Source organism: Oreochromis aureus, linkage group 16 (genome assembly GCF_013358895.1).
Source record: "Oreochromis aureus strain Israel breed Guangdong linkage group 16, ZZ_aureus, whole genome shotgun sequence".
NCBI classification, from domain to species: Eukaryota; Metazoa; Chordata; class Actinopteri; order Cichliformes; family Cichlidae; genus Oreochromis; species Oreochromis aureus.
The window spans coordinates 17,313,566-17,340,522 of record NC_052957.1 but is presented as its reverse complement, the minus strand read 5'-3'; the positions used below and the strand labels follow the sequence as shown (position 1 = coordinate 17,340,522).

General features: G+C 41.4%; 3 protein-coding genes and 1 long non-coding RNA gene across 10 annotated transcripts; 1 reads left to right on the top strand and 3 right to left on the bottom strand.

The window, feature by feature from the left end:
• Positions 1-2,778: 2,778 nt before the first annotated feature.
• On the bottom strand, positions 2,779-10,821 carry LOC116322935 (INO80 complex subunit D). 3 transcript variants are annotated; one of them, XM_039600120.1, is made up of 10 exons: positions 10,659-10,821; positions 8,407-8,653; positions 7,508-8,319; positions 7,286-7,391; positions 6,982-7,206; positions 6,679-6,788; positions 6,342-6,475; positions 5,969-6,192; positions 5,666-5,823; positions 2,779-5,569 (listed from the first exon to the last, which is right to left on the bottom strand). In XM_039600120.1, the coding sequence occupies exons 2-10, from the start codon at positions 8,622-8,624 to the stop codon at positions 4,539-4,541; spliced, it is 3,018 nt and encodes a 1,005-aa protein (XP_039456054.1). In that variant the 5' UTR covers positions 8,625-8,653; positions 10,659-10,821; the 3' UTR covers positions 2,779-4,538. The 3 variants fall into 3 exon arrangements, with proteins under 3 accessions (XP_039456054.1, XP_031599018.1, XP_039456055.1); XM_031743158.2 differs by lacking the exon at positions 10,659-10,821 and adding an exon at positions 10,222-10,554; XM_039600121.1 differs by lacking the exon at positions 10,659-10,821 and adding an exon at positions 9,278-9,297.
• On the top strand, positions 8,670-14,231 carry LOC120433612. Its single transcript, XR_005608665.1, has 2 exons — positions 8,670-8,772; positions 13,178-14,231. It is a non-coding gene; the product is annotated as an uncharacterized LOC120433612 (long non-coding RNA).
• On the bottom strand, positions 10,915-20,027 carry LOC116322986 (NADH-ubiquinone oxidoreductase 75 kDa subunit, mitochondrial). Of its 5 annotated transcripts, none has more exons than XM_031743241.2 (20): positions 19,884-20,027; positions 19,595-19,680; positions 18,912-18,991; positions 18,450-18,553; positions 17,182-17,289; positions 16,956-17,032; positions 16,739-16,820; positions 16,474-16,604; positions 16,203-16,388; positions 15,966-16,100; positions 15,763-15,877; positions 15,509-15,654; positions 15,299-15,427; positions 15,076-15,205; positions 14,829-14,989; positions 14,571-14,725; positions 13,173-13,348; positions 12,962-13,096; positions 12,729-12,801; positions 10,915-11,424 (listed from the first exon to the last, which is right to left on the bottom strand). In XM_031743241.2, exons 3-20 carry the CDS (start codon positions 18,988-18,990, stop codon positions 11,333-11,335), a joined length of 2,214 nt encoding a protein of 737 aa, XP_031599101.1. In that variant the 5' UTR covers position 18,991; positions 19,595-19,680; positions 19,884-20,027; the 3' UTR covers positions 10,915-11,332. The 5 variants fall into 5 exon arrangements, with proteins under 5 accessions (XP_031599101.1, XP_039456057.1, XP_031599100.1 ...); XM_039600123.1 differs by having other exon boundaries at positions 19,595-19,714; positions 19,884-20,025; XM_031743240.2 differs by lacking the exon at positions 19,884-20,027 and having other exon boundaries at positions 19,595-19,871.
• Positions 20,028-20,286: 259 nt separating this feature from the next.
• On the bottom strand, positions 20,287-23,459 carry gpr1 (G protein-coupled receptor 1). Its single transcript, XM_031743271.2, has 3 exons — positions 23,240-23,459; positions 22,323-22,415; positions 20,287-22,237 (listed from the first exon to the last, which is right to left on the bottom strand). The coding sequence occupies exon 3, from the start codon at positions 22,192-22,194 to the stop codon at positions 21,118-21,120; it is 1,077 nt and encodes a 358-aa protein (XP_031599131.1). The 5' UTR covers positions 22,195-22,237; positions 22,323-22,415; positions 23,240-23,459; the 3' UTR covers positions 20,287-21,117.
• Between the last annotated feature and the right edge of the window lie 3,498 nt (positions 23,460-26,957).

Sequence of the window (26,957 nt, the reverse complement as noted above, 5' to 3'; positions counted from 1 at the left end):
GTTGTTTTTGTCTAATTAATCGTGTATTATCACACCTATTAGCTCTGGGTAAAAATCCAAATGAAACTCTCATAGCTCAGTGATTTAAGTGGAGAACAGAATGTGTTGCACGTGAGAAATTTAAGTCATTTGGATTTGCTTTATCTCTTGATGTGTACTTGATGACGAAAGGTTGTCATTTTATTTTACCAGCAATTTTAAGATCTAACAGAAATTAACCAATTAGGTTGTCTTATGTCAGGGGTGTCCAACTCCAGGCCTCAAGGGCCAGTATCCTTCAGGTTTTAGATATCATCCTGGGCCAACCCACCTGAACCAAATGATTAGTTCAGTACCAGGCCTCTGCAGAACTTCAAGACATGTTGAGGAGGTAATTTAGCCATTTGAATCAGCTGTGTTGGATCAAGGACACATCTAAAACCTGCAGGACACCAGCCCTCAAGGCCTGGAGTTGGACACCCCTGCCTCTTATGTTGATATGCAAATGTGTGGTTTTACCTACCTTTCAAATTTATTATTAAAAAGAAGCCATCCATCCATCCATCCATCCATCCGCTTCCGCTTATCCTTTTCAGGGTCGCAGGGGGCGCTGGCAAAAAGCATAATTAATTATTAATTTTTAAGGTGTGTTAGTGTGTCAGTAGTTGGACGAGTGAATGCAAAGTATGTTGTGTACTGTGAAATGTAAAATAAATGGAAAAATGAAGCCAACCAAACTAATGACAGGGTGTTGGGTGAAATGTGAGAGCCCAAAGACTGAGATAGCCAGCTCTTAAATGCTCCAGGGAGGTTGGCCAAGCGCTCCCAGCTGCGCTGATTAACACCACCTACCAGGAACCTGCAAGACAAACACAGAGGGACAAACTGGGAAAATGAACAGCAAGTCCTGGCCAAGGCAGATGGCTGAATTTGGAAACAACCACTCAAATTTTGCCACTTTCCAGTGGCCAGTTTAGAAGTACTTACACGCATTTCTACTAAACAAACAACCAAAAAAAAAAGATGGTACCAAAAAAAAAAAAGGTTGGTGCCAAAAAGCTGGTATGAGCACGGCAGCACTAAATTGCTGGGCTCAAATTTGGAACAGCTGACATCAGTGGCTTTGGGAGGCTTAGGTTTAGTGCTTACTTGTGATTAGCAGATTACAATCCACAGTTTTTGCCTGCTTCAATTTTCTGTGCACACAAAAGACCCAAGCTTCCCTAAATTCCCAAACCTATTAATGTATTGACTAGTTAGAAGACCCCAAGTCACAGCTAGTGCCACACCACTGTCACGCTGGTGGATATAACATTTTTTTATTTAGAGTTGGCTCCAGTTTTTCTTTAAGCCCTTTTGCCCTTAAGTTTAAAGCTTCAGTGTAATGACTGCTAAGTAAAACGTCTGCTGATGATATCATGTGATATTGATCAGGTACCGCCCAGCTGACTCCACTTGGCAAAGAGTGTTGTGACAATATGCTACGTGCTACTGCACATACCAGTCCAGACAGACAGTATGGACACGGTAAATGTTTTCCTTTTGATTGTTAGCTGGTGAAACTAAAACTTAGTCTGAAAAGCTGTGTCTAAATAAAGAGGGAGAGAGTCCTACCAGTGTAGTCTGGATTGGATACTGAAGGGGCTGCGCTCCAGAGTTCATAACCTGGAGCTGGGAATTAACTGCAGCCAGAATCAAAGGTGCAAAATCCAAGGTTACAGAGAGAGTGATAAAACTGAATTTATCACTGCTAAATTAGCCATGATATTTTAAACTGAACAGAAACTATATCATCATTAAACATAAGGCATATCCCCTCAGACTCTACAATGATTTGCATGCGTATAAAAGGAGCTGTAAAACTGTGGCAGGGTGCACACGAGCACATCTCACCTCGCAGCATTTTTTTTTTAGGTGACCTTTGAAAAACCACGTTAAACCATGGCCTCAAATACCTCACAGCAAGTTTTATTTATACATCCAAAAACAAAAGATCAAATTTCTCACACTATATACAGATATTACATACAGTGTTTGTACACATATTACATAATTTGTACACAAGAAAAATATACATAAAAATGTAAACCTTTGTATACAAAAAATACCTTAGACAATTAAACAAGGACCAATAACAAAAGGTGACTAGATTAGCTCATCCTATCTTTAAAAACAGTAATACAGTACATTCAATGAGTATAGGAATTTGTCAGCCATCTCTGAATTCAAGCAGTTACATGTGCCTACGAGCCCTGTAAATTTTGTTCTACGTGGTTGTCGGGGAGAGTGAACCGGTGCAGCGACTAATCTCATGCTATGCAGGATACAGCAGTATTGTCTCGCTTATTTTCAAACACACTTTCACCCAAACCTGATTCTTCCTATTGACTTCTAGGGGGCGCTGGTTGCGTTACTGACGACACCGCGGTCTCTGAGAAGCCCAGCCGTCCCCGGTGAAGCTACAGGTTTACACTTTGAGACTGTGTTCTCTCTTTGGAAGGGGCGAGGCAGAACTGGGCCTTCTCACAGCTGGAAACGAGGGTCCGGCGCAGGCTCAGAGCGGCTAATGGTGGCGGCTGTTTGTGTAATGAGCGTCCAAGCAGGGCAAAAAAAGAAAAAAGAAAAAGGCAAGACAGACATGGGACATATGAAACACCACCGGTCTCATCCACTCCTGTGCAAATCTAGGTTGGAAAAAGTACGCTGATCTGTTCTTCTCCACCATCTGATGCATATAAATCCAATGTTTCTTACCACCAAGAAGCCAGTGATCATCGTCTAATCGTGATATTATTATTATTACGCTCTCACACAGAAAGGGTTGCAGCCCCAAGCAATCTCAAGACTTCTTCCTGGAAGTTTAATAGCTATCAAAAATAAAAAATATTCTCCATCAGAATTGAAAAAAAAAAAAAAAAAAGACAGCATACAAACAAACATTGATCCCTCCAACAAAGGCTTAATCATTTTGATAGCCATTAAAAGCAAGAGACTCATTCTACATAGACACAGGTTCCACTGAACACATTGCAAAGAACAATTTCAATCCATTGCTACTCAATAATTCACCAACAAACCCCAAGATAGAGACTGCTATTCTATATACCTAATACTCAACAATGTCTGATAATCTCTCAAATGTCTAATATATTACCTATCAAAAGCCGTGGTTGTACTGCTGTCGGGGTGGGGGTGGAGGCTCTTGCATGGAAGAGCACTCTTTTTTTTTTTTGTTGTTGTTTTTTTGTTTTTCAGACACCAGCTTTTCATCATATGTCTTTAAAAAATGCTTTATAACTGAGTAAAAGAGACAGTGCTTTACTTCAGACGTGCAAAATACACCAATTGTGTTACATCTAGCTGATGGGTAAAAATAGAAATTTCCAACACCAATTCACTGCGTAAGCCTCCTGCGGGTAGCCTGGCCTGTCGTATTAGTGCGAGCCCTGAAACTGAACTTTTGTTATATGAAGACATGCAAGCCACTAAATACCATTGTACGTGTGGACCAGAGAGCACCTTTGAGAGTAGACACTTAAAAGTCCCTGGATTGTGCCATTACCATCATCGCTGTAACACTGAAGCTAATTTAATCAGCCTTAAAAAAAAATCCACTCAGAGAGAAGTTGGCCTGACCTGATCGCTCGCCTCTAAAGGCTCTGCGGGGAAACTGTTAAAGAGGCCAAAATATCTTCCTGATCCAGCCTGGATTCATCGAGTGAAGCTACATGTAATGAAACCAGCAAAATACCTCACGATGCCAGAGTTATGTTAATGTATTTATTGCTTTAAGATACTAGATTTATTCACCTTCAAGTGTCTACTAGGCCACTCAAGAGTCCCACAACCAATGGTGAGGTCAGAGATTTTTGACGTCTGAGCAAACCAATAAATGAGCACATATACACTATACACAATATAAAAACAGCTGTTTAAAAGTATTTTGGTAAATTCATATGACTGTGAAATTGACTCCGTAAGATTCTATATCATGATAACAATTAAATAGCTTGAAACATAATGGATCACAAAAATCTCTTGTTCTTCAGAGGGTGACAGAAGCAGTGTATGAAACAGGTGGGTAACAAAAAAGAAGAAAAAAATGCAATGGCCGTTTGAGCAAGGCAGGGTACAGCTGATCGTTTTAAGACAGGACTTGAACTGGCAAAGCAAACTAAACTGACCACTGACTGAGGCTTCTAGGAATTCTGAGCACTGTGACACAGATAATCTCTGCTTAGGTCCTTCTGCCAATTTTCACCCGTTTATTTCATCACAACATCTGACTGTAACCCCCCCACCCCCCTGCTGACGAAACCACAAGGCATCGAACACGTGGACTCACACTGACTTAAAATCTCAGACACCGTCTGGCTACAGGAGGAACGAACAAAAATAGAGTAAAATCTGAGGCTGTGCAAATTCATTATCAATAGTGCACTATTACCACATTGCACACATGTAGCAGATGAACAGGGGTGGTTAACGACTCAGTCAACTGGATTGTAAGTGACTGTGAGTCCACAGACCGTCGTGCAGTAGCTGCGTGCCGCCTGCTCTCATTTACTTTGCGTGAAGGGTGGCGTGGCGCTGTTGGCACTTGCAGCGGTGGCACTAACTATAGAGAAGCCAGCAGGGGGCGCCGTGGAGCTGTGGCTGGGCTGCACGTCTTTTGGGATGCCACTGTGGGAGGCCAACTGATGGCCAAAGGCCGCGCTGAACTGAGGGAGCTGTTGCTTGGGCTGTGCGGAGGTCAAAAGATCGCGTGACGAAGATGGGAGCGAGGACGAGGGGGCGGGAGGAGTCGTTAGGCCAGTCAAGCCGCTCTGGGGCATCGCCGAGAGAGCAGCCATGGGCTGCAGCGTCACAGAGTGGGTGGTGGCGGGTGGAGTGGACAGGGAGGTGGATATGAGATGACTTTCTGATCCGATGAGACTGCCAAACTGTGTGGGGTCCGTGATGGGTAGAGCGAGGTTGTTCCAAGTGGACCGTGGCGGTCCCGGCACCCCGCTCAAAGGGACTTCCAGGAGAAGAGGGGTGTCTGTCTGGAAAGAGCTGGTGTGGGGAGAAGATATGTGGTCACTGTATGGGGATGGCACATGCTCACTGCTGTAGTGGCTGCCTTGGGGTGAGGATGTGGGTGCGTCCGACTTGGCGAGAACGTGGGATGTGTGCGTCCTAGAAAACGTCCGCTCTGTTAAGGAGGTCTGAGTGAGCAGGGACGTGGTGGAGGGGGCCACTGTAGAAGAGGATGAGGTCAGATTGGAGCACGGCGCTTGGCTCTGGTTAGCGGGCTGAGTTGGAGGCGAAGGGGGAAAGTGATCTCCAGTAGACTGCAGTAGATTGTCCTCCAGCTCAAGGCTGGTGAAGTTCTCGGTAGGGATGCGACTGTTCAGCAGGTCTCCCATGCCCCCTGGTTGGACTGGACCAGGAAACACGGTCATGGCTCTGTGGTCCACTCCTTCTGTAGGGGCCAGGTCTCCAATGGAGGTTAGGCACACCAATGAGTCTGTGTAGGACCCCATAGCCTGCAGTGCACGTACCAACTCTTCAGCCTCCTCTGTGGTGGGCAGTAGCTCTCCGTTTTTACCTGCACAAACATTTGCAATGTTATAAAAATCACAGACTCTGAGGGATCACACACATGAAATGAACAGCGATGCACAAAAATGAGCTGCAAGACAACCTTCAAACAAGTCAAAGTCCTGCAGGTCATCAGGTAGTCTGGGTAACACGTCGGAGAAATCTTCCTGGTTTAGCTCAAGGTCGTTTGGAATGTCTGCTATGTCATTGGTGATATCATCAGGAAGCTCATCTGTACTTAGATCTGGAGTCGAAGGGCTCCTGCAACAAAGGTTAGAGGAAAAAATTCAACATGCTATTGTAGTGAAGAGGCTGTCCAGACATGTGACGTGAGCTTGTCTTTCACTCTGAATATCCTACACCATTAAATTTCTAACAGCAGCACAGAGACGCAGCTGTGGCACACCTGATGCTGGCCTGTGAGGGCATTGCTAGGCTCGTTAAAGGCATTCCCAGGTTCCCCTGCGGCAACGCTGGAGGGATAGGTTTTTGAGGCCTCCGCGGGCCTCTCCTCCTCTTCTTCTTATGCTTTTTGGTGAGCGCCGGTGGTTTGGTCTTTTTACGTGGCTTTCGCTGTTGCTGCTGCTGGTGCTGCACCCGTCGGTTTCCGTCCCCACGCAGGAAGTTATCCTGTGCAGAAGGAAAAGAACAGATAAAGGAAATCAGATTGAGATCAAAATAAGGTTTAAAATTACCCCCCCCCCCCCCCTCCACCATCTTTGCTACAATGGATGGATCCCACATTTCCAACAATGTTTACCCTTAAACATTGAACTCACCATCTTTTTGGCATGCTCTTCGCAGAGGGGTGTCTGGTGCGTGATATCAAACACGGGGATGGAGCACTGCTGACCATCTGCAAATTTGGCTGTGCAACTTGCAAAGAGCTGCTGGGAACGATTCAACAGAATGTCTACAGAGAACAGTAAAGGAAAAAAAAAAACCCCCAGCAATGCACTCAACAGAGACCATGTGAACATCATACTCCAGCACAGGTGCAAACTTTATATATATCACAGTGTGTGGTTTTAAAATAGCATGTACAACTGAGATTTATCAAATGCGCTAACACATGTAGTGACCAGCTGTGCATGAGAGCGGTGGTGCAAAGGATACGCTGAAAGCAGTGTCGAGTGAAGGGCAGAGCTCTGTTGTGGCAGGGCTGGCCCTTTGTGCTGCCAGTGCAGGTCCCCGTGTCTGTGCTCTGCTGCGTTGGTGGAGCCACACTGCAGACACAAACACATCCAGGAATAAGCAAACACTGACAAACCAACATTTGTTATGTCGGGTTCTTTGAAAGTTACATTCCTAAAGGTAAAAAAAAATAAAGGTTCGTGACTGGTTTAACCGAGGTAAGACCTACTAGCCATACTGTAAAACATAGCTTGACTTAAACAAAAGAGACGGCTGTGAGATTACCTCGATGAGCTGCAAGAGGCACCACTCAACTCCTGAATCAGCTGGCCTGCACAGCTGGGGTTTTTACTGGCAGCGTGCAGCAAGGCTTTGCGGAAGGCATAGCGGTATCTCTTCTGCCGGATACGCGCCCGCTCCTGTCTGCACATGTGCTTGTATTTCTCCTGGAGGTACGAGCAAAGCCTAAACAGTCGCGTCCTCCGAGAGGAGCCGCCATCCTCTTCCAGCCTACAAGGGGAACGAATGACAATCATCATTATGAGAAGTTACACGCTACACAACAGGGGTTGAGTATTAAGGTACCAACCCATTCTGCGGCCTCCATGAGCTCTGAAAAGGAGAAAACCGCTCTGCCATGTCTTCTTCTTCATCATCATCATCATCATCTGCACTGTCCTCCGACCAGTCCAATCCTGGAAGAGACCGTGTTAGGGCAGCTCGTCCATCTCCTTACATCTACCTTTAAACAATCTTTCACAGTCATTATAAGAATCCACATGAATTCATAAACTATAAAAAGTTTGATCACCTAGATGAGGAAAGAGGTCTCCATGCTCCCGTTGTCTCTTGGCACAGAGCTGCACCAGATGTTGCAACCTGGCAAGGCAGCTGGCAGAAGGTGAGAAGGCAGTGGGACGCATGACGACCACATGCCGCTGATTGTTGCTGCCACTGTCCTTGCAAGCGGCAGGCAAGTGAGTAGCAGTCAAAGGCATTTTCCTGCTGAGCGATGGCCCAGAATGTTGCACTGGACTGGGTGCTGCATTGACGGGCAGCCCCGGAGGCAGAAAGTTGACCGTCTGAGGTGGTGGTGGATTGCATAATAAACCCTGCTGCTGTCCTGGGATGATGAAGGAAGTCGTGTTGGAGTGCTGGAGCTTCTGGAGAAGACCTGGCTGTTGCCGTGGATGACTGTTGAGTGGTGAGGAAGGGTAGATGCGGGGGAGAGGGGAAGGACTAAAGTGCTCAGGTGGTGTTTGGAAGAGGTCTGTGTCATGGCAGAGTTTCTGGTTGAGCACCAGCCGACTCTGTATTTTCTTCTTGATGGCGTTACTCTTCCGAGGAGCGCCCACCTCCTCACCATCTGTGTCATCCTCATAAAAGGCAAAAGGGTCCAGGCCTTCCCCATCAGGGAGGGGTAACAGGCGTGTTAAGGGGGGAGATGGTGGTAGTTCATCTAGACCATTTGGGGCTTTCAGAGCTAGAGAGGGCACGGTAATATTGAGAGCCACTGACTCCAGGTGAGCAGCCCGTGAGCGCATTTCCTCTAAAGCATCGTGTTTCTTTTTCCGCTCCTTTTTGGGGATAAAGCCGAGAACCTGCAGGTGGCTGTTACAGTATCTGCAAAACAGGAACATATCCTCAGTACACCGTGCAAACCCATGACTGATTGGTTCTGTAAATCAAAGCAGAATTGATCATACATACCGGCGGTCCTCAGACTTGGGGATGGGGTTGGTACACCGCTGGCTGTTGTACTTGGCCACATACTCGCATTGCTTGAAGGGAGCAGTCTTATCCTCCAGAACGTGCCGGATACAAAAAGCATAGCCATTGAGTCTGCGCTGTTTGCAGAGCTTTGGGCTGTACGAGCACAACGGCTTATTGTCTATCTCTGAGAAGTGTATGTGTTTGCCTTCATACATCACGTGACTCTTGTCCTTGACAACATCAGCTGATGGGATAAAGAAAAAAAAACAAAACAGTAATTACATCACAAGCACAGTGAGGAGGTAACTATGCATTCACATGCCGGATTAAGAGGCAGAGCAAAAGCAACATCTTCCACAACAGGTAATACTTTCCTAATATTAGGTAACCGATCACAAAAAAGCTGGATTGTTTTAACAGTAATTATTAAGTGTTACATTGAAACAAATAAAAATAATCTGCTTCATCATGAAACTACTATGAGTGTGTGCTGTGATTAATAAACTCAAATTTAAATAGTTGAGAAAATTACAGTGTTAGCCATTTCCATCCGGACATTCCTGTTAGGTCCTTTAATTTTCGGTTTCAAGCTCTCTCATTGAGAAACAGGTGGCACACTGTACTTGATTTTACTCCGCTGTTCATATATTACGAGACAACACAATGGAAGTAAAACGGTGGGTTTTTCCGACAATGTCAAAAGCTCCAAAACATTTACCTGACTGTGCATTAGCACTGCGGCAAGACTGGCTAAAGAAAATATACTCACTATAAAAATACTTTACTTTTTGACTCGACAAGAAAAAAATAGACTATTTTAAAACAGTGTAGTGAACTCTTCATAACAAACACACAGCGTGACATATACCTTGACATCCTTAATTATCGTGTAGCTCAGCTTACTACCTTAAACTTTGTAGGGGTTTTTTTAAGTTGGTGTTGATAGTGGCACAGCTCTGACGGCTAAAGTGTTCACTGAACACACACTAACATGTTGTAAATCTGTCCTTTACATCAACATGAGTTACATTAACAACTTTAGTATAGGAGAACCGGGCAGGTAGCAAACTGAAAGTAATGTTAGTGTCCGGGGAGCTAGCTCGCCACATTAGCTTGGAGCCGATAGACAGCTGTGAAACTTTATACTACGACATAGTAAATACATCCAAGTACAACAACTACCTCTGGCCCAATTAAAAAAAAAGATAACTCTATCCATCATGAATCCAAAATATATAATATCAAGACGGCCAAACACGAAGAGTCATATTAGCTTGTTAGCTTACAAAGCTAAAAACACAAATTAGTAGGCGGTAGCTAACCAGGAAACGGAAACATAAGCAAATGGCAATACTATAAAGGTTTATTTGCAGTTTAATTTATTTAGAAAGGGGTTAAAAATATAATACACTATTAATAAATAATCTCACCTAGTAATGAGATTCTACATTTTATAAACATGAAACATTTATGGTCAAATACTTTCAAACAAAGGGTATACATACGAGGCGTATGGCCTGTCCCCGAAGGCCTCCATAATAATCGATATAAATTATAACAACCACCCTTACATAATGTGAAATTAGCAGGCCACATCGCTTAAAAATGTAAACATCTCCTTAATTTCCACATCTGCTTTAGGCACCAACTCATTTCAGTACATCACAAGCTTTTACATGAAATATGTCACGAATAAGAGGCCTTTTAGCTTCGATCGGACAGCGGCCTCTAGTAGAACCACTGGCCGACTGAAGTCCGTGCAGAACGGTACGCTTAGAAATCGAGGCCGGGGCTGTATACGATTTCGCTTACCTTGAATTGGTATGGGCTCTGTATGGTATTCGCTCCAGATAGACGGCCGAAATGTATATTAGAATCAGCTAGGCTATTTGCGCATCGATATTGGAGATCGGTTAGTAACGGCGATCTTCATCGAGCTCGGTTGATCTTGAAATAAGGACGCATATAAATATAGGCTATCCAGAGCAAATTACAAGCAGTAGGTAGGCTGCTGTGGATTTTTGTTGGATCCACAGCGGACTCCTCACAGCACCACTACAGGCACTGCGGGGACATGACAACAGTCCGCTCAACAACAACAACCTCTCCTACCATATTGGAAATTCAACTTTGTTAAAAGCTCCTTCAGTGCACAACTATCACGTTAATTTCTTTATGAAACACTTTGTGTGAAGCGCAGTGCCGTGTACTTGTCCCCCTTTTAGAAACGCCGCATAGAAGCAGACTACCTCAGGGGTGTCCAGCAAATTGTTAGTGTGAAATCCACCTGGACCACGACTATCATCCTCCATATGAATGAGTTATCAGCTCTGCTGCCACACTGTTGCCGGCTTGTTCAGTAATGATGGACCACGTGCCAATAAAAATACCACAGCTCGTGAATAGAAAAGTTCAGGTGGAAGTCATTTCACACAGGAAAAGTGGAATTTACTGCATCAACACATATTTTTTTTTTTCTTTTAAACAAAAAGGCACAAACTTAAATGGAGGGTTAGACTTGCTAAAGGTGATTGGTTTATTAATATATATCACATTTACAAAGAGCTACACTTTTTAAATACTATTTATTTTAAATACTTCTAGGAAAATATATTCTCGGTTTTACAGAAAGACAAAGATAAAGATTTTTAATCTTTGGTCACGCCTACAAAAATGTGAGGAGCACTGATAAAGGGAAAAAACTGTGAGGTGTGCATCTCTGAATACTTGGCAGATCTAAGATGACATTTTCACTCAGCCTACATCACTTAAGACACATTTCTGCAGGTATGTTTACTCACATTATGAAACTTACTCTATAGTAGAATATCTATGTCAAAACAAGTGCAAATACGTTTCTAGGAATGTGCAAATAAAGGAGTTGTGCGTATGTTTAGGAACTGGATGGCTATCCATTTGTGCTTTAGCATATGGCTGGTTCATCCACAGCTTGTGCCCCCTCTGTGACGGCTTTCACACACTTCGCCATGGTTTGGGAGGCTCTGCTGATTGGATCTGTGGGTAAAGATTAAATTGTTAAATGTACCCTCAAAATACCGGCCAAAATTTATATTACACACAAACACACATATACACACACACACACACACATTGACAGACCATGTATAATGGTAAAAAGACCTTTACTACATTATGTAGTGAATTATTACTTACAATTTTAATGCTAAAATACCAAATTATTTAAACAAAAGTGTCAAATTAAAATCTAAAATTAAAACCTGCTGTAAATTACAGATTTGTAGTCACAGCAGATTATTTTTGTATAAACTTGGCAATAAGCAGACAGCTTGTAATGGCAACTATACATGACAAAAAGTACATTTATAATTTTTTTCAAACAATAAAATCACTACATGAACACAGAGTTACTAGCAGCTCCTCATCACTACCGATTTATTTATTTTTGTTAAATCAGCTATTGTTATTTATTTATTTTAGATCTCCTATCTGCAATGAAAATTAATGGAAAAAAAACAATGTAAATTGCCGACTTTAATTCCTCCATGTCCCTTTTGCAAATTAACAACAGCCTGATTGAAATGCTCTGAAAAGACCAAAATTGTCAGCAGGGTTCTGTTTCCTCTAACCATATCTAATAATAATAATAATAATAATAATAATAATAATAATAATAATAATAATAATTATAATAATGAACTGAGTATTTATTTCAATCCAGATTAATGTCAGTAATTTAAAACTACCAAAAAAGGGACATTTCAAGGATATTCCTGTATCAACATGAATAACTTAATAAAAGAAAATCACTATATTCAATATACATCATTGATTTTGAATGTATGTTACATGAAAACAAAAAAATACGATAAAATATTTGTTTAAAATCTGTGTTTACATTTCCTGGGCTATACATTCAGTAGTTTTGCCACCTTTAACTGCAGATTAAATTCCTTTCTATAATAGCACGGCAACAAATACAGCACCTTTTTGCTCAACTTTATATTTTCTGTTTATCTGGGATTAATAACACTGTTATGAGGAAATGTTTGGCTTTATCTAATCTCTATTTGTATTTATCAAATTCTTGTTACTTCACTGATCACTTCAGTAGGAACACAGTGCCTAAGTGTCCCCCTTATGCTTTGAAAGGCAGGCATTAGTATTACTACATTATTTTCTCTCTATGAAAAGAAAACAAACATTGTTCTAATTAACTGATGTACTTGATACACTTAGAGCACTTTGGAATGAAAACAAGATTAGACCCGCATTAGTCAGAGAAAGAAAAAAACAAAACAAAAGATGTGCACTGCTCAAATGGATTACTCGTGACCCACCTGTCATATAAAAGTCCTTCACAGTAAGCTGTGGAGGAACTAAAGGTTCAATAAGGAGAGCCTGGTTCACTGCCTGAAATAGATAAGCCAGATATCACTATCATCATGCAGAACAGTGTGACATAAACGGAGATAAATTAACTGTACAAACCAACGTTTAAATCAAGCTTTACATTTCCTCCCCATCTATGATCACCTAAAAATAGAAATGCTAGAAGAAGATAACAGCTGACCTTAGATAGCTCATTAGCCTGCTTAAAATAGTTGGCCTCCTCTACGTCATCATATCGCACGAGATTTGGGGAAACCTCTGCCAGCCTATCACGCACTTCATCCAGAGTGTCATACGGCAGAGTCACTCCAGCGAGCTTAAAAACAACACAGAGCATTTAGTCACATTTTATTTCCCTGAGCCTTGCATGTTTATGCTGTGCTCTGGTTCACCTCAGATACGGCTCTGATGATCTTCCAGTCCTCTCTGGCTGCGCCTGGAGGAGTCACTGCCACCTTGGTCTGCTGGGCACGACCTTCAGTGTTCACATACGTGCCACATTTCTCAGTGTATGCAGCTCCGGGAAGGATGATATCAGCCATTGGTGCACTGACATCGCCATGGTGACCTGGGCATTACGAAATAGAAAACTGCAATTAAGTAAACTTATTGTTCCTCAACATGTATTCTTCAAGTCCCTAAGGGAATGGTTACCACTATTTTTCCAAATGTTCCCTCATTTGATTGTGCAAGTCTTGAACTGCCCCTGTGTTTTTGTAATTTGCTTCCAGTTAGACAGACTTTGTCATTTTTAACGTGGAATTGAGCAACAGTTCTCCAGGCCTTCTGATTCAAGCCTCACCAGAATGGTCTCTGTGGAAGGCTGCCTGTTATTTTTAAGGAAGAGAAACTGGAAGAAGAGGCTGAGGTATGCCAAATTACACAAGAACTGCACCGAAACTAAGTGGCAACAGGTCTTAAGGAGCAATGACTTGAAATTTTGGTTTGAACTGCCATCAATATGTATGGAGGAGGTTATGAGAGAGGTACAACATTGAGTGTCTATAGCCATCTGTAAAACAGATGGAGCCCAGACCTCAGCAATATTAAAGGAATCTGGGATCAGCTAGGCCGAGAACACAACAAAAGGCAGCCGACATCCAAAAAAAGAGGTTTGAATGTCCTTTAAGAAGCCTGGAGAACTATTCCTGAACTATACCTGAAGAAATTACAAGAAAGCTTGCCTAAGAGAGCTCAGGCTGTGTGAAAGAATAAAGTTGGTCATACGGTTTGCCTTAAATACTGTATATCCATGCATTTTTGCCCCCAATTCCCATTTTTCTAGCAACATATGAAAAATATGAGGGGTAGATAAAGAGTGAAGGATGTTGTAGAGACACCATTTGGGCACTTAAGCCATTTAAATGTCTTTAAATAACTGAGTTTTCTGTCACACCTGTACATACAGAAGATCTTTTTTTTTTTTTTATTCATACATCCATGTATTTTCTTAACCCCTTATCCAATCCAAAGTTGTGGTGGGGCTGGAGCTTATCCCAGCTGTCATGGTGCAAGAGGCATGGTGGCCTGGAGGGTTTGCCAGTCTATCACAAGACTAACACAGAAAAACCCACAACCATTTACGCTTACATTCACAGCAAGGGCAAACTTTAAATCACAGAGTAACCTGATATGCATGCCTTTGAATTGTGGGAGCATGGCAGAGTATGTGGTGAGAAAAAACACCTGCACAGTGAGAAAAGGTCATGGGTTCAAGTTTTGCTTTTCTGTTCCGGAGTTTGCATGACTCCACAGTGACCCGGAATTTTAAGGTTTTGCAAAAAGCTGACCTTGATAAATTATCAAGCATTGTTTAGGGAGATTTGGGCGAGTGATGGAGCCAGCATCAGCTCCAAGTAGGAACAGAACTTTGGGTGGGTTCTTCCTGATAGCATCCACTCCTGGCTTGTACCCCAGATCAAGTGCAGCTACTTGACTGGCAACCCTGATAAGATGAGGACAAATGGTACACTCATTACAGTAAACATTCCTTTTCAACATGGCATTGTTATTTGAAACTTTGCTAATAATTTTTCCAAGCATTTGACCTGTGAAGCACATTGAGAACCTTCCAGGTTTCCTCCACTCCACTGCTGACGCGAGCATTTTGGGCAATGGTTGACACAGCAGCCATTATCGCAGCCCCATCCTCTCTCTGCAGGCAACTGCTGCCAACTACAACAGCAGGATGCTTTGCTTTGGCCAAGACCTGCAACAGAGAATAAAACACACAAGATTAGAAAGAGAAATTCAAGTTGATTGATGACATTCAAAGAAAAGGAAGGTCAGTGTTACCTGGAAGAATGGGTGAGTTCCTGAAGCAATTTCTTCGAGGATCTTGGCCGATTCACCAAGATGTTCATATGTGTAACTAAGGTCCACCTCCTTTCCCACCAGAGCCACATGTAACTCATTGTGCAGCCAGCTATAGCAGAGACAGCAATGTTTATACAGAAGAACAGACTTATGTTGTCAGATTTATAGTTTCCTCGTTGTTAAACAGCCATGATTTACTTACCCTTTTCTGACCCGTGCATTAAACAAAGGAGCCTCGTACCGTGGGTTAGTGCCAACTAAAAGTAGCAGGTCAGCTTCTTCAATCCCAGCAATTCCAGTGTTCAGAAGATAGTTTGAACGCAGGTCAGATCTAGAAAAGTCAGTCAGTAAAAGAGTTGGACGTGTGTGTGTCAACTGCTTCAATTTTCATTTTGTGTATTTTTTTTTTTACCCTGCTCCAGCCATGGGGAACGTCTCCTCAGTGCACAGGTTGTCACTATTCAAATGGTTCAGCAAGTCTTTCAGGGAAATGAGAGCCTCCGCATCGACCAAACCTCCAGCAACAGCAGCAATGTCCTTTCCTTCAACTCCTTGCAACTGTCAAACAAAAACGGATGGTATTCAGGTATTCTGAATCAGTGTTTTAAATTGCTATCCAATGTTTTGATGAGCTTAGTTACTGTATGTCAATTAAGAATTTCGTACTGCTCCAGCAACTCGAGTCAGCGCATCTTCCCAGGATGTGGGAACCAACTGCCCAGACTCATTTTTCACCATTGGCTGAGTAAGCCTCTGTCTCTTAAGCCCATCATAAGCAAACCTGCCAAGTTCGAGCAAAAAGCAGTTCAGCAATAATGTAAACACAAGGCTATGTCTATGATGCACAGTTTGGGTGATCTGAAATGAACCTGGTTTTGTCTGATATCCATTCCTCGTTAATATCTTCATGAAGGCGAGGCAGAATCCTCATCACCTCACCGCCGCGAGTGCTCACCACGATGTTACTACCCACAGCATCAAGTACGTCAATCGATTCAGTCTTCCTGCAAAAAAACAACAACAACAACAACAAAAAAAGAGAGAATACATAAGTCTCAAAATAATTTGTTGAAACCCTAAATAGATGTAGAGCATAATCTAAAAACCTGGTCTCCCATGGGCGGGCAGTGAAAGCATACGGTTTAGAGGTCAGGGCTCCCACTGGGCATATATCAATAATATTCCCAGATAATTCCGACATGAACATCTTCTCCACGTAAGTCCCAATCTGCAGATCGTTGCCTCTGCCAGTGGTGCCCAGCTCTTCCACGCCTGCAATCTCACTGGCAAAGCTGAAAGAGGAAAAGAATATATGCATTTTAATATTTCACATGAACACAGCTACTCGACTTGTTCAAATATTAAAGCGTGACTCACCGCACACAACGAGTGCACTGAATGCAGCGAGTCATAATGGTTTTGATGAGGGGGCCAATGTTTTTATCTTCCACGGCTCTTTTGCCCTCTGTGAAACGGCTTCTGTCGCTGCCAAACTGCATGGACTGATCCTTCACACGAAATGCCACTCAGTTTTAGTAATCAATCAATAATTTCTAAATTCAAAACCCCATAATATCTGTTTTACACACAATCAAGAATATAATGAGCAGATCTAGAGTGGTGGTGATCATCTACAATTTACCTGTAGGTCACATTCACCTCCTTGATCGCAAATAGGACAATCTAATGGGTGGTTAGCCAGTAGGAACTCCATCACCCCCTCTCTGTGAAATTTTCAAGTAAATGTAGGAGAAACCCAACTAACCAAGTTAAAGAACAACAAGAATAAAAGTGACCAAATTTCACTGTTAACTTTTTCAAAACAGATAAGTGACTTTTAATTAAGAGGTTGAAGATACCTGGCCCTCCGTGTCTTGTCAGAATCGGTTAAAATGTTCCAGCCTTTCATGACAGGCATAGCACAAGCTGCCACCGGCTAGATGATAAATGAAAAAAGATGACATGTTAATTAAAGTATGCATACCTTTATCTCCGCAAGACTAGGGAGAGAAACAAAACACAAAGAAACATTTGTGGTTTTCTAGAGTTGAAACGTAGCACACAGGAATCATTAAAAAAAAGTACCTTAGGAACTTTTTCTATCTCCACAAGACACATGCGGCAGTTTCCAGCAACTGACAAGCGCTCATGGTAGCAGAAGCGGGGAATCTGCATGCCTGCCTTCTCACATGCCTGTGACAGAAAACAACTGCAGGGTTATACTGAATACTCGTACAGTGCTGTGAAAAAGTATCTGCCACTTTCCTGATTTTTTTGCATATTTGTCACACTTGTATGTTTCAGATCATCAATCAAATTTTCATATTACACAAAGATGACCCGAGTAAATAGAAAATGTATTCTCCAGTTGATCATTTCATTTATCAAGGGGCAAAGGCTATCCAAACCAACCTGGCCTCTATCGGTTATGTCACCTTTGGCAGCAAGCATTTGTAATAAATAGCAATGAGTCTCTCACATCACTGTGGAGGAATTTTGGCCCACTCTTTCTAGCAGAATTGTTTTTATTCAGCCACGTTGGAGGGAAGCCATGCCAAAGCATTTCTATCAGATTTAAAGCAAGACTTTTGACTAGGCCACTTAAAAAACTTCATTTTGTTTTGTTTTTCCAGCCACACAAAAGTGGATTTGCAGGTGTGTGCTGTTGTATAACCCAAGTGTGCATGAGCCTCAGGTTACAATGTGATGACCGGACATTCTCCTCAAAATGTTCTGGTAGAGAGCAGAATTCATCCTTCCATCAATTACAGCAAGTTGTCCAGATTGTGAAACAGCAAAGCAGCCCCAAAGCAAGACACTACCACTACAATGTCTAAATGCCAGTGTGATGTTCTTTTTTTAAAAAAGTGCTATTATTTTTACAGCAGATGTAACAGGATGCATGATCTTGGGGATCATCAAGATGTTTTTTTGGCAAATGTGATATGAGGGAAAGGCTTTGTAACACTTTCCAGACTGACTGATGCCAGTGATTTTGTTTCTCAGCTGTTTATTGAGATGTAGTATGATGTGTTGCATTTTGAGATCATTAAGCCTGCTGTAATTTGTCTATTTAAGTCATTCCTTGACTAAACAAGTCTTACAGTCATCAGGCCTGGGTGTGGCTAGTGAAACTGAGCTCAGTTTTCCAAAACATGTGGTTAATCACAGTTAATTTATGAATTGACAGCTTTAATCCCTTGATAAATGTGAGTGGCAATTAAACACTGCATTTTCTATTTACTCAGGTTACCTTTGTCTATTAAAAATTGTTGGACAATATGAATCATGCAAGTGTGAAAAATATGCAATATGTTTTCACGGCATTGCATATCTTAAAGTGTAGCCATTACCTGCAACACAGTTGTTCCTGGCTCCACCATAACAGGCTTCCCATCCACAAACACCTCCAGGAGGTTACTGGCTGCTGCTGCTGTTGCAGTAGATGCAGGGCGAACTTCGGGCACACACAGAACATTTTACTGCAAAATTTGCCCTTTAAAGAACTGGTAATATACACATTGCATCATTTACCATATGTATCATTTCGTTCTACAACAAATTCATTATGACAGTCTAGTGAAACAGTCTTTGGTTAAACTGTGCCAACAACGGCCTGGCACCAAATGTGGTACCTGGGAGCTCTATAATCCAGCCTATAATCCATTAATGGCGAAAGTAACAAGGGTGGCAAGCATTAAAACGTGTATTTCTTTGAGATGACTGACAAATATTTTAACTATGAAGCGATACAAATACAATGATGTCCTTAAACTTGATAAAAATAAAAGAATAAAAAAATTGAATAATGTTACCATTGTGAGTTACAGCCGTGCCTCCTTTGCTAAAAGCTGCCGGAAAGAGACTGCGGGTCGCAACAGGCAAACGCAACATGCTGGAGGAGAGGCAGAAACACGACATCAGGTGTAAGGTGTACTTTTAGCTCCACTGAAAGATTTCACAGGTTACCGCAACGCTTTTAGATGTGTAATGCGGATGTCTGACCTATAAACCTCTGCTAAATTAGCACCCATGCAGCTCTTCCAAAACCAAAACAGAAGTAAGCTATAGCTAGCTGGTGCGCCACATTTGAAAACAACACGAATAGAGACTATAAGAAACCTCACATGTGCAATTAAACACTTAATATTCTGGAAGCCCAGAAAATGTTGTCGAAATGGGGCATTAATTACAGTTAACGTTGCGCTGGCTAAATGTCTCCCAGGCTAACAATAATAACGGTGTTAGCTCGTGAAACTTAGCCTCGTATTGTCAGTGATTAGACAGTGATACCGCGCGAGGCTTTATTTTAACATTTTTGTGACGTTAAATTAAATTAATGTGCAGCTGATTGTTGCATTCAATCAGACGTCACGCGGTCACCACAAACACGTAAACGTAACAACCGCAAACTAAAGCCCTGCAAGCTAAAAATGTCACTGTATTCAAGGCTAATGAATCATTTTTTTTTAATTGTTTGCAATGACCGGTTACTTACCTTGCCTATCTATGTCTGTCCTCAGGAGACCGCCTGCGCCGCAGATTGCGCACCGTCCATTCTGCTGCGTCACGGATTAAGTAATCCTGTAATCCAAACAGCAGGGCCACTAAACAGTGTCTGAGATAATAGTATAAACATTCAACACAGTACGAAGTGATGTAAACCTCTCCTTAGCAGATATCCATCTTATCTACAGCTGTTTGTCTCTGATGTGACTCAGTGACAATAACAGTCTTTTTTCCCTCCCTCACCCACTCCTCAGGTCTAGTCTCAGTTTTATACGTACATCTTGATGAGCACATTTATGTAGGGAAAAAAAGTATCTCTGGGGTCAAAGGTCGTCTGTAATTGAAGTGAAATCGATTGGAAAAGATTGAAAGAATTGTTAGCTTCCTGTCCATATATTCCCACAGATATAAAACAGCATCCTTCCAGTCAGGGTGGTAACAGTGATGTAATACTTACAAATCCGAGTTCACCCCAAATGGAAAAAAAAAAGAAAAAACAGGAAGTGGCTGAATTTGTAAGCAGACCCTCAGGGAAATGAATAGTAAATGCATGTCTGGACCCTTGTTAATGGCGTGCAAACTTTGTAGGACTGCAGGAAATCTTGTCTGAGTGTACATAAAACATCAAATTCTTCTCTCAGTTCTTATCAAATCACATAAAAGAAGACACTTAAAGCACAGTCAGGTTCAGAAGAACAGATTTATTAAGATATATATATATATCTTTAAAATATATTAGAATAAACATGTTCATACAGTTTTTAACCAGCATAAACATCCGTAAGATACATTAATACATTATTCTAGCAGCTGATATGGAAATATAAAACCAAAATAATGCTATGTTGCAATGGAGACTACAGTCAAAAAGGAGTATTTTTGTCATCCATAAGAACCAAAGCAGTACTTACAAGTATTTCAAAAGATTGAAATACAGACAAAGTGGCTAAATGTCACATAAATATGTGTAGTCATAATTGCAAGGTCTAATATTTCATGATTTATGTTGTAAAATATTAATACCAGTCATCCATCACCGTTTTCCACTGGCCAAGGAGGCATGTTGAAATTACTTGATTATTGTAAGGAGCAGTCCAACCATCACGCAGACGTTTTACCAGTCGGTAACTCGTGCATGACCATTAAAAGCTTCAAGCAGGGACTTCCTAGCATGTTTGTTTTGCAATTTATTTGAACGATTAGAAACCAAAATAATTGCAGATAGATTTTCTGTTGATCAGCTTAATGGTTTTGATTTAATCTAGCCTGTTTCTCTGCAGATAACTAGGTTGATGCAAAGTAGATGGAAAGATATTGAATCTGTGTTTATGTTCCATTTTCCATTATCCATGAAGAGTAATTGTCAGTTGAAGTTGGCGAGACTCTGCCCAAATAAAACATAGGAAAAATCTTAACAACTCTAATAACCCTCTACATTCATGCTAAAGTAATACTTAACCACTTCTTCTTTTTTTTAAATGGAGAGCTTCACAGGTCTGGGGATAGTAACAATCAGATTGTTGATGACGCCAAGTGCTCACCGTGAACACCATTCTCGTAAACTCCTGCCACAGATTCGATCTCAGTGGCAGAGATCGACTGGCTGAACTCTCTAAGTGAATTCTTGGTTATGTCCAGACAGGCTTGCTTGATGATATTGCGCACTTTTTTAGTCAGGAACATGTACAGCAGGGGATTTACACAGCTGTTAAAAAAGCCCAAGCTAGTGGCGAGAGGAAAGCCAGTTTTCAGTAAATTGTGTAAGTAAGGTGAGGAATGTATGGTTAACTCCATCAGGCTGAAAGTATGAAAAGGTGTCCAGCACAAAAAGAAGGCGAGGATTACTGCAGTGACTGTTTTAGAGAAGCTAGACAACTGAACCGAACTCCCAGATTGTTTCATTTTCACTATCAGAAGTATACCCGTCACGCTTATAGCAGTCAGCGGCAAAAGAAAGCCCACAGTGGTGCGGATAATCACTATCGTGATGTGCCTCATGGCCGCTACATGAGGGTCGTGTGTGTGGAAGTTGTTGAAGCACACCACCTTGTCGCCCAAGATCATCGTGTCACGAAAGATTAGAGCAGGACTGCTCAAGGTGGCGGCTAGCCCCCAAATACAACCACATGCGAACCAAGCTCGGCTTATGGTGCGATACTTCTGACACCAGTTAAGGTGGACGACAGAAACGTACCTATCTATACTGAGCACTGTGAGAAACAGCACACTGGCATACATGTTCATCACGGACACGAAGGAGTTAATCTTACACATAGCCACACCGAACTTCCAGTGGAAGTCCCGCATAATGTAATCAATGAAGAACGGCAGGAAGAGCACAAATACAAAATCGGCTATGGCAAGATTGAGCAACCACACGCTGTTGACTCTCTTTTTGCATTTAAATGCCATCACCCAAATAACAGCTCCATTGCCGATCACACCAAGCATGAAAGAGATTATGTAGATAACTACAGAGAAAATGTGCATAGGTTCTGTCTGACTGTGCTCAGCCCTAATATCGTCAATGTCGCCATAATCTAGGTCGTAACTGTACGTGTAGTTATAGTCATCAATGGAATCATTCATGGCTGCAGGGATGGCACGGCTGGAACTTGTCTGCTGATTATATCTGTGAGGGAAAAAAATCATAACGGGATAAATTCCTGTAAGTTGACCTGCAAGCAAAGCATTCAGCTTTCAACACATGTTCTCACCTCAAATTCTTTGTGACTTTGCCAGGAAGTTATCACCAGATATCTGCTTTGTCTCTCCTTTCCGGTCAATTAGTTCCTATGTTGAAGTTAGATCTGGGTGTGTCATGAGAAAGCATGGAACATTATGTCAACATCCTTTAAATCAACAACTGGACAGTGAGATGCTTCACCCGTCAGGCAGAAAGAATCCTTTGTAACTCACTGTAAACAAGATGCAACAATACTGTTTGACATACACTGTTTCGGGAACAATTCATGATTCCATGTTTCAACTTTATCAAGGACATCCACATATAAGCTACTTAGTATTATCACCAAGGTAAGAATAAGGCAGCAAATTAACCCTGAATCAGTAAGCACAGGCAAATACTCATATTTTTAATTTTTTGGGGCTAGAAAAAATATGAGTATTGGATGTAGCCCTTTAGTAAATTTATTGAAAATCATGGCAAGAACACCTAAAAGACAGTATTAGAGTTACTGATTTAAAAAGAAATATGTTTAAAAAATAAGACCGTGATTATATGGGCAAATTGCTGTGCGTAAAATCAGTTGCATTAAGAAGAAGAAAAGTACAACCCTTCATAATTAGAAGACCAAACAATGCTAAACTAATTTCAGTTAAGAATACAGTACAATAACGAGCGGACAGTATGACAAAAGATGAAGTAAAGTACGGACTCGAAGTACTGAAAGCAGATTGCAAAACAGTTCCAACCTGCTGCATCTCAATACCAATCCCAGTAAACGTTACGACTTATGAGCTGGACGAAATAACCAGCCTGCAAATACGAAGCGTCAGTCTCTAATAAAATTAGTGCCACATACACACTATTGGCACACTGGGGAAAAAAAAGAAACATAGATTTTGTTTTTATTTTGTTTTTTCCTTTAGAATTTAAAGTTGGATCGCTTACCAAAAAGCGCAGCCCACCGCGTTTGGGTCTAAACACCAGCTCCTCCCGGGTGATAATGTCACAGCTCCCGCTGTCTTAGCCTTTTAGCTCCGTTATGCTGGGCCTTGATCTGAACTTCCCACTAGTCTGCATCAACTCTTTCCATCCAGACTAAACTCGGAGCAGAGTGTTAGGGGGTTACACAGTGGGTGCGCCTGTTTGACGCGTCAAAGAGGGAAGACAAGTTATTGGTCAGTGCTCTGAAAGTTGAATGCGGTCATTCAGCAAAACTGGGGCTGTTCCTCCTAACTGCAGAGCGAACCAGGAACGCAAGCTTCCCCCCATTAAGGGATAGACGGAAAACTTATGAATGTTGCAGATTTTATTTTATCAGTGATTGATTTTTTCTCTCTCGCAGACACACAGTGGAAGCTTGCGTAGATGAAGGTTCCGGGCTGTCGGCAGCTTCTTCCTTCTGCTTTTAATTTGCAGACTTGTCGTTTTTTTTTAGTTAAGGGGGAAAAACATAGAGACAGAAAGCTAGAAAAAATGTGCAAGGCCAGAATTTCCTTTTTTTATAAAATCAAGCTTGATTTGCAAAAGCCAGATTTTGAGCCCTACACTATGAAGTGTGTCACTGTAGATCCATGAAAATATTATGCCTACACCTACATACAATTATAAATCTGTGCAGCTCTAATGCCTTTCATTAGCTGCTTCCCGGTACACACCCACATGTGTATATACACAGTGTGGACAGCACAAGCTGACATAACTCAGCTGCTCGTCGTTTTAGTTTGTTTCCTGACGAAAGCTCCTCCGGCAACACAACAAACATTCAGTTCAACATTCAGTTGTTCAAAGTATGCAACACATGCTGTGTAAAGTTAGCATTCTCATAGCCAAGTTGAAATTCAGGCAAAGCACAAGTTCAAAAGTCAAGGTACACTCAGAAAAATTCAGCAATTTTAAAAAAACTAATTTAATTACATGTACAATTTCCGTGTAATTTTGTTTCATAAGTACAATGTAAAATGTTACTTTTAATGGAATCTCTTCAAATGAAATGTACTTGATTGGTATACATTCAGTTAACTGTAAATAATAAACAATAAAAATGATTAATAGTGACGTAATTCGTCCTCATAGGGTTTTAATGGAGTTATTACGTAGTCAGACCAGTTAAATGTAACATATAATGTTTTATTTTTCTGTGTAATTCATTAAAGGACCTTAAGCCATCGTATTTTCCACACTAAGATGAAATGCATTTATGTGTGATGGATGGCTAACTACACACATTCTCTGTCCAATCATCACAACTTTACTTTATGCTTCAAACTTGCTGTACTTGCTCTGGGGAATGGAAGTGGAAGTAAATATGTGCTGCAACAATGTCTGATGTAATTACAGAGGGGGAAACAGGCTGTTTACATACGTAAATACAGCCGGCATGTGTGTCTAAATCGAAAATTATAGAGAAAAATAGACACATTTCTGTGTTACAGTCTGTAATCAGTGGTGCCACAATATTCTCTGTGGGTTGAGATGTTGAAACACATTGCACTTATGGCTACGCTCCAATTATTAAGGTCATCACATGTTCTCTATCAGCTGTCCAGCACAAACATGCTGTCACATCACAATCTGAAACCTCTTTACAAGTCAAATCGTCAAATAACTCTTTCTATCCTATCATTAATAAGATTTAACTGGCAGGGAGTTCATACTACCACTACTGCTTGCTCATCCCCGTTTGTTTCATCAGATAATCACAGTTTCATATTAATCTTAAGCTCAAAGTGAACATGTCACTTCACTGTGGACCATGCAGTCCTGAGGGGGGAGCTGTCACATCCTACAACAGCTCTCTGTTTCCACCCAATTATGGAGGCTAACAATCAAACCTTACGGTCACATCATCCAGTGATATTCATACATGGGCACTGTCACACACTCATGTTATTTCAGACAGACTTTTATGGAAACTTATAAGAGCTGTCGTCATTACTGACGCACACTTCTGTTCAGTTTCATGTTTCAGTTCCTTATTTTCCAAGAAATTCTTGAAAATGATGATCATTTACATCACTCATGCTTAAATTTACAGGCACTCGTGCTTGTTTTTGTGAGATTGGTGGCCAACATAGGCTTACCAAAAGTTACTGTACAAATTTTTTAAATATAGGATGAATGAAAAAACATTTAGATGGACAGCAGCTCACCTGAACAAAAATCCTGTTTTTGTTTGGGTTTTTTTTTTTTTACATCTAGAAGGATTTCAGAGGTATACTTCACATCAATATAATGTCAGTATGAAAAATAAGTATGTAGATTTGTCCTGCTTTTATAGCTGGGATCCATAACCGGACATCCTAAAATAGAAGCTTGCCTGTTATACTGTATGGTCTTTTTTTTGTATGGTGTACATAATACAATTACTGATGGCACTGATGGCTCTGATCCATTAGTGCTCTTCAAGAGCAAGACCTTGTTTTTCTTTTCTTTTTTTTAGAATGGCTCACTATCATAGTGAACTGAGACACATGCACATATCCTCTGTCTAATAGGACATGACCAGGGCATATACAGCAACGTGAAAAAGAAAGTTTTTACAGGACTCTCTGCGGTCCCGTGAAAAACTAAGTACACCTCAGTATCTTGTAGAACCACTTTTAGCAGCAATGACTTGATGTAATTGTTTTCTGTATGTGTTTATCAGTCTGTCATACTGTTGTGGGGGAATTTTGCCTCACTCTTCTTTGCAGCGCTTAAGCTCCTTGAGGTTTGTGGGCTTTTATTTATGCAAAATTATCTTAATGTACCACCACAGCGTTTCAGTGGGGTCGATATCTGCACCTTGACTGGGCCACTTTGAATCTTGTCTTTTTCAACTATTCTGTTGTAGATTTGCTGCTGTACTTGGAATCAATGAAATTGACCCAATTTCAGCCAAACTTTAGCTGTCAGACTGATGGCCTCCACTTGTCGGTCCAAAGGTCATCACAGGTCTTCCAGAAGTCTTGTGGTTTGTTTAGATGCAACATGGGTAACTTAAGCTGACATGTTGTTTTTAGAGAGAAGATGCTTTCTCCTTTACCTATCATGCTAACTGAGGACTGTAGGATCTGAGATGTGAGCCCTGCATGGTCTGACCTTGGGAAAAAATTTGACACGTGACACCTTAGCACACAACTGGATGCTCTGAACCAGCAAACTGTTACAGTTTTTATAGAAGTGCTTACACTTCCTGATGATCTTTTAATCTGGTTTATTTGATCACCAGCACCTGGCTGCTGCTTAACATCTGAATTTCTATTGGGGGAGTAAGGGTGTACTTAATATTTTCTGAAAAGAGTCATGTGAAAACGTTCTTTTTCACTTGATGTTTTTAAAAGGCTACAGAAAGCACCTGCAGTGAATGAGGCTGTAGCAGTGAAGTGTATATGCTCATTTTTTCTAGTAGTTTAGTAAAAACGGGGATACTTTGCATAAGCACTGGGGCAGAACTAGAAAAGTTCCGGGCGAAGGGGGGGTGGGTGTTCAAAGGCAGTTGCCCTCCCTTACCCGGCTGTAGATCCACCCGTGCATAAGCATGTAAGTTTCATGTTGTTTTATAATGCTTGAGTAGATTTCAGGTGGAAATATTACATTAATAATTGCCTCAAATGCATTTACAAACCATTTACTGTTTTATAACATCTTATATTACAGTCCATGGTTAGTTAATTGTTACCCT

Excerpts from the sequence above, each read along its gene's own strand:
- LOC116322935 (XM_039600120.1), bottom strand. The coding sequence starts at position 8,624 with ATGTATGAAGGCAAACACATACACTTCTCAGAGATAGACAATAAGCCG. Across the intron at positions 6,476-6,678 it reads CACTCGACACTGCTTTCAGC|ACATTCTGTTGAATCGTTCC; the intron begins GTATCCTTTGCA and ends TGTTCTCTGTAG. Across the intron at positions 6,193-6,341 it reads AAGAGCATGCCAAAAAGATG|GATAACTTCCTGCGTGGGGA; the intron begins GTGAGTTCAATG and ends CCTTCTGCACAG.
- gpr1 (XM_031743271.2), bottom strand. The coding sequence starts at position 22,194 with ATGAATGATTCCATTGATGACTATAACTACACGTACAGTTACGACCTA.
- LOC116322986 (XM_031743239.2), bottom strand. The coding sequence starts at position 19,130 with ATGGGTGCTAATTTAGCAGAGGTTTATAG. Across the intron at positions 17,290-18,449 it reads CAGGAACAACTGTGTTGCAG|GCATGTGAGAAGGCAGGCAT; the intron begins GTAATGGCTACA and ends TTTCTGTCACAG. Across the intron at positions 14,990-15,075 it reads GAACTCACCCATTCTTCCAG|GTCTTGGCCAAAGCAAAGCA; the intron begins GTAACACTGACC and ends TCTCTGTTGCAG.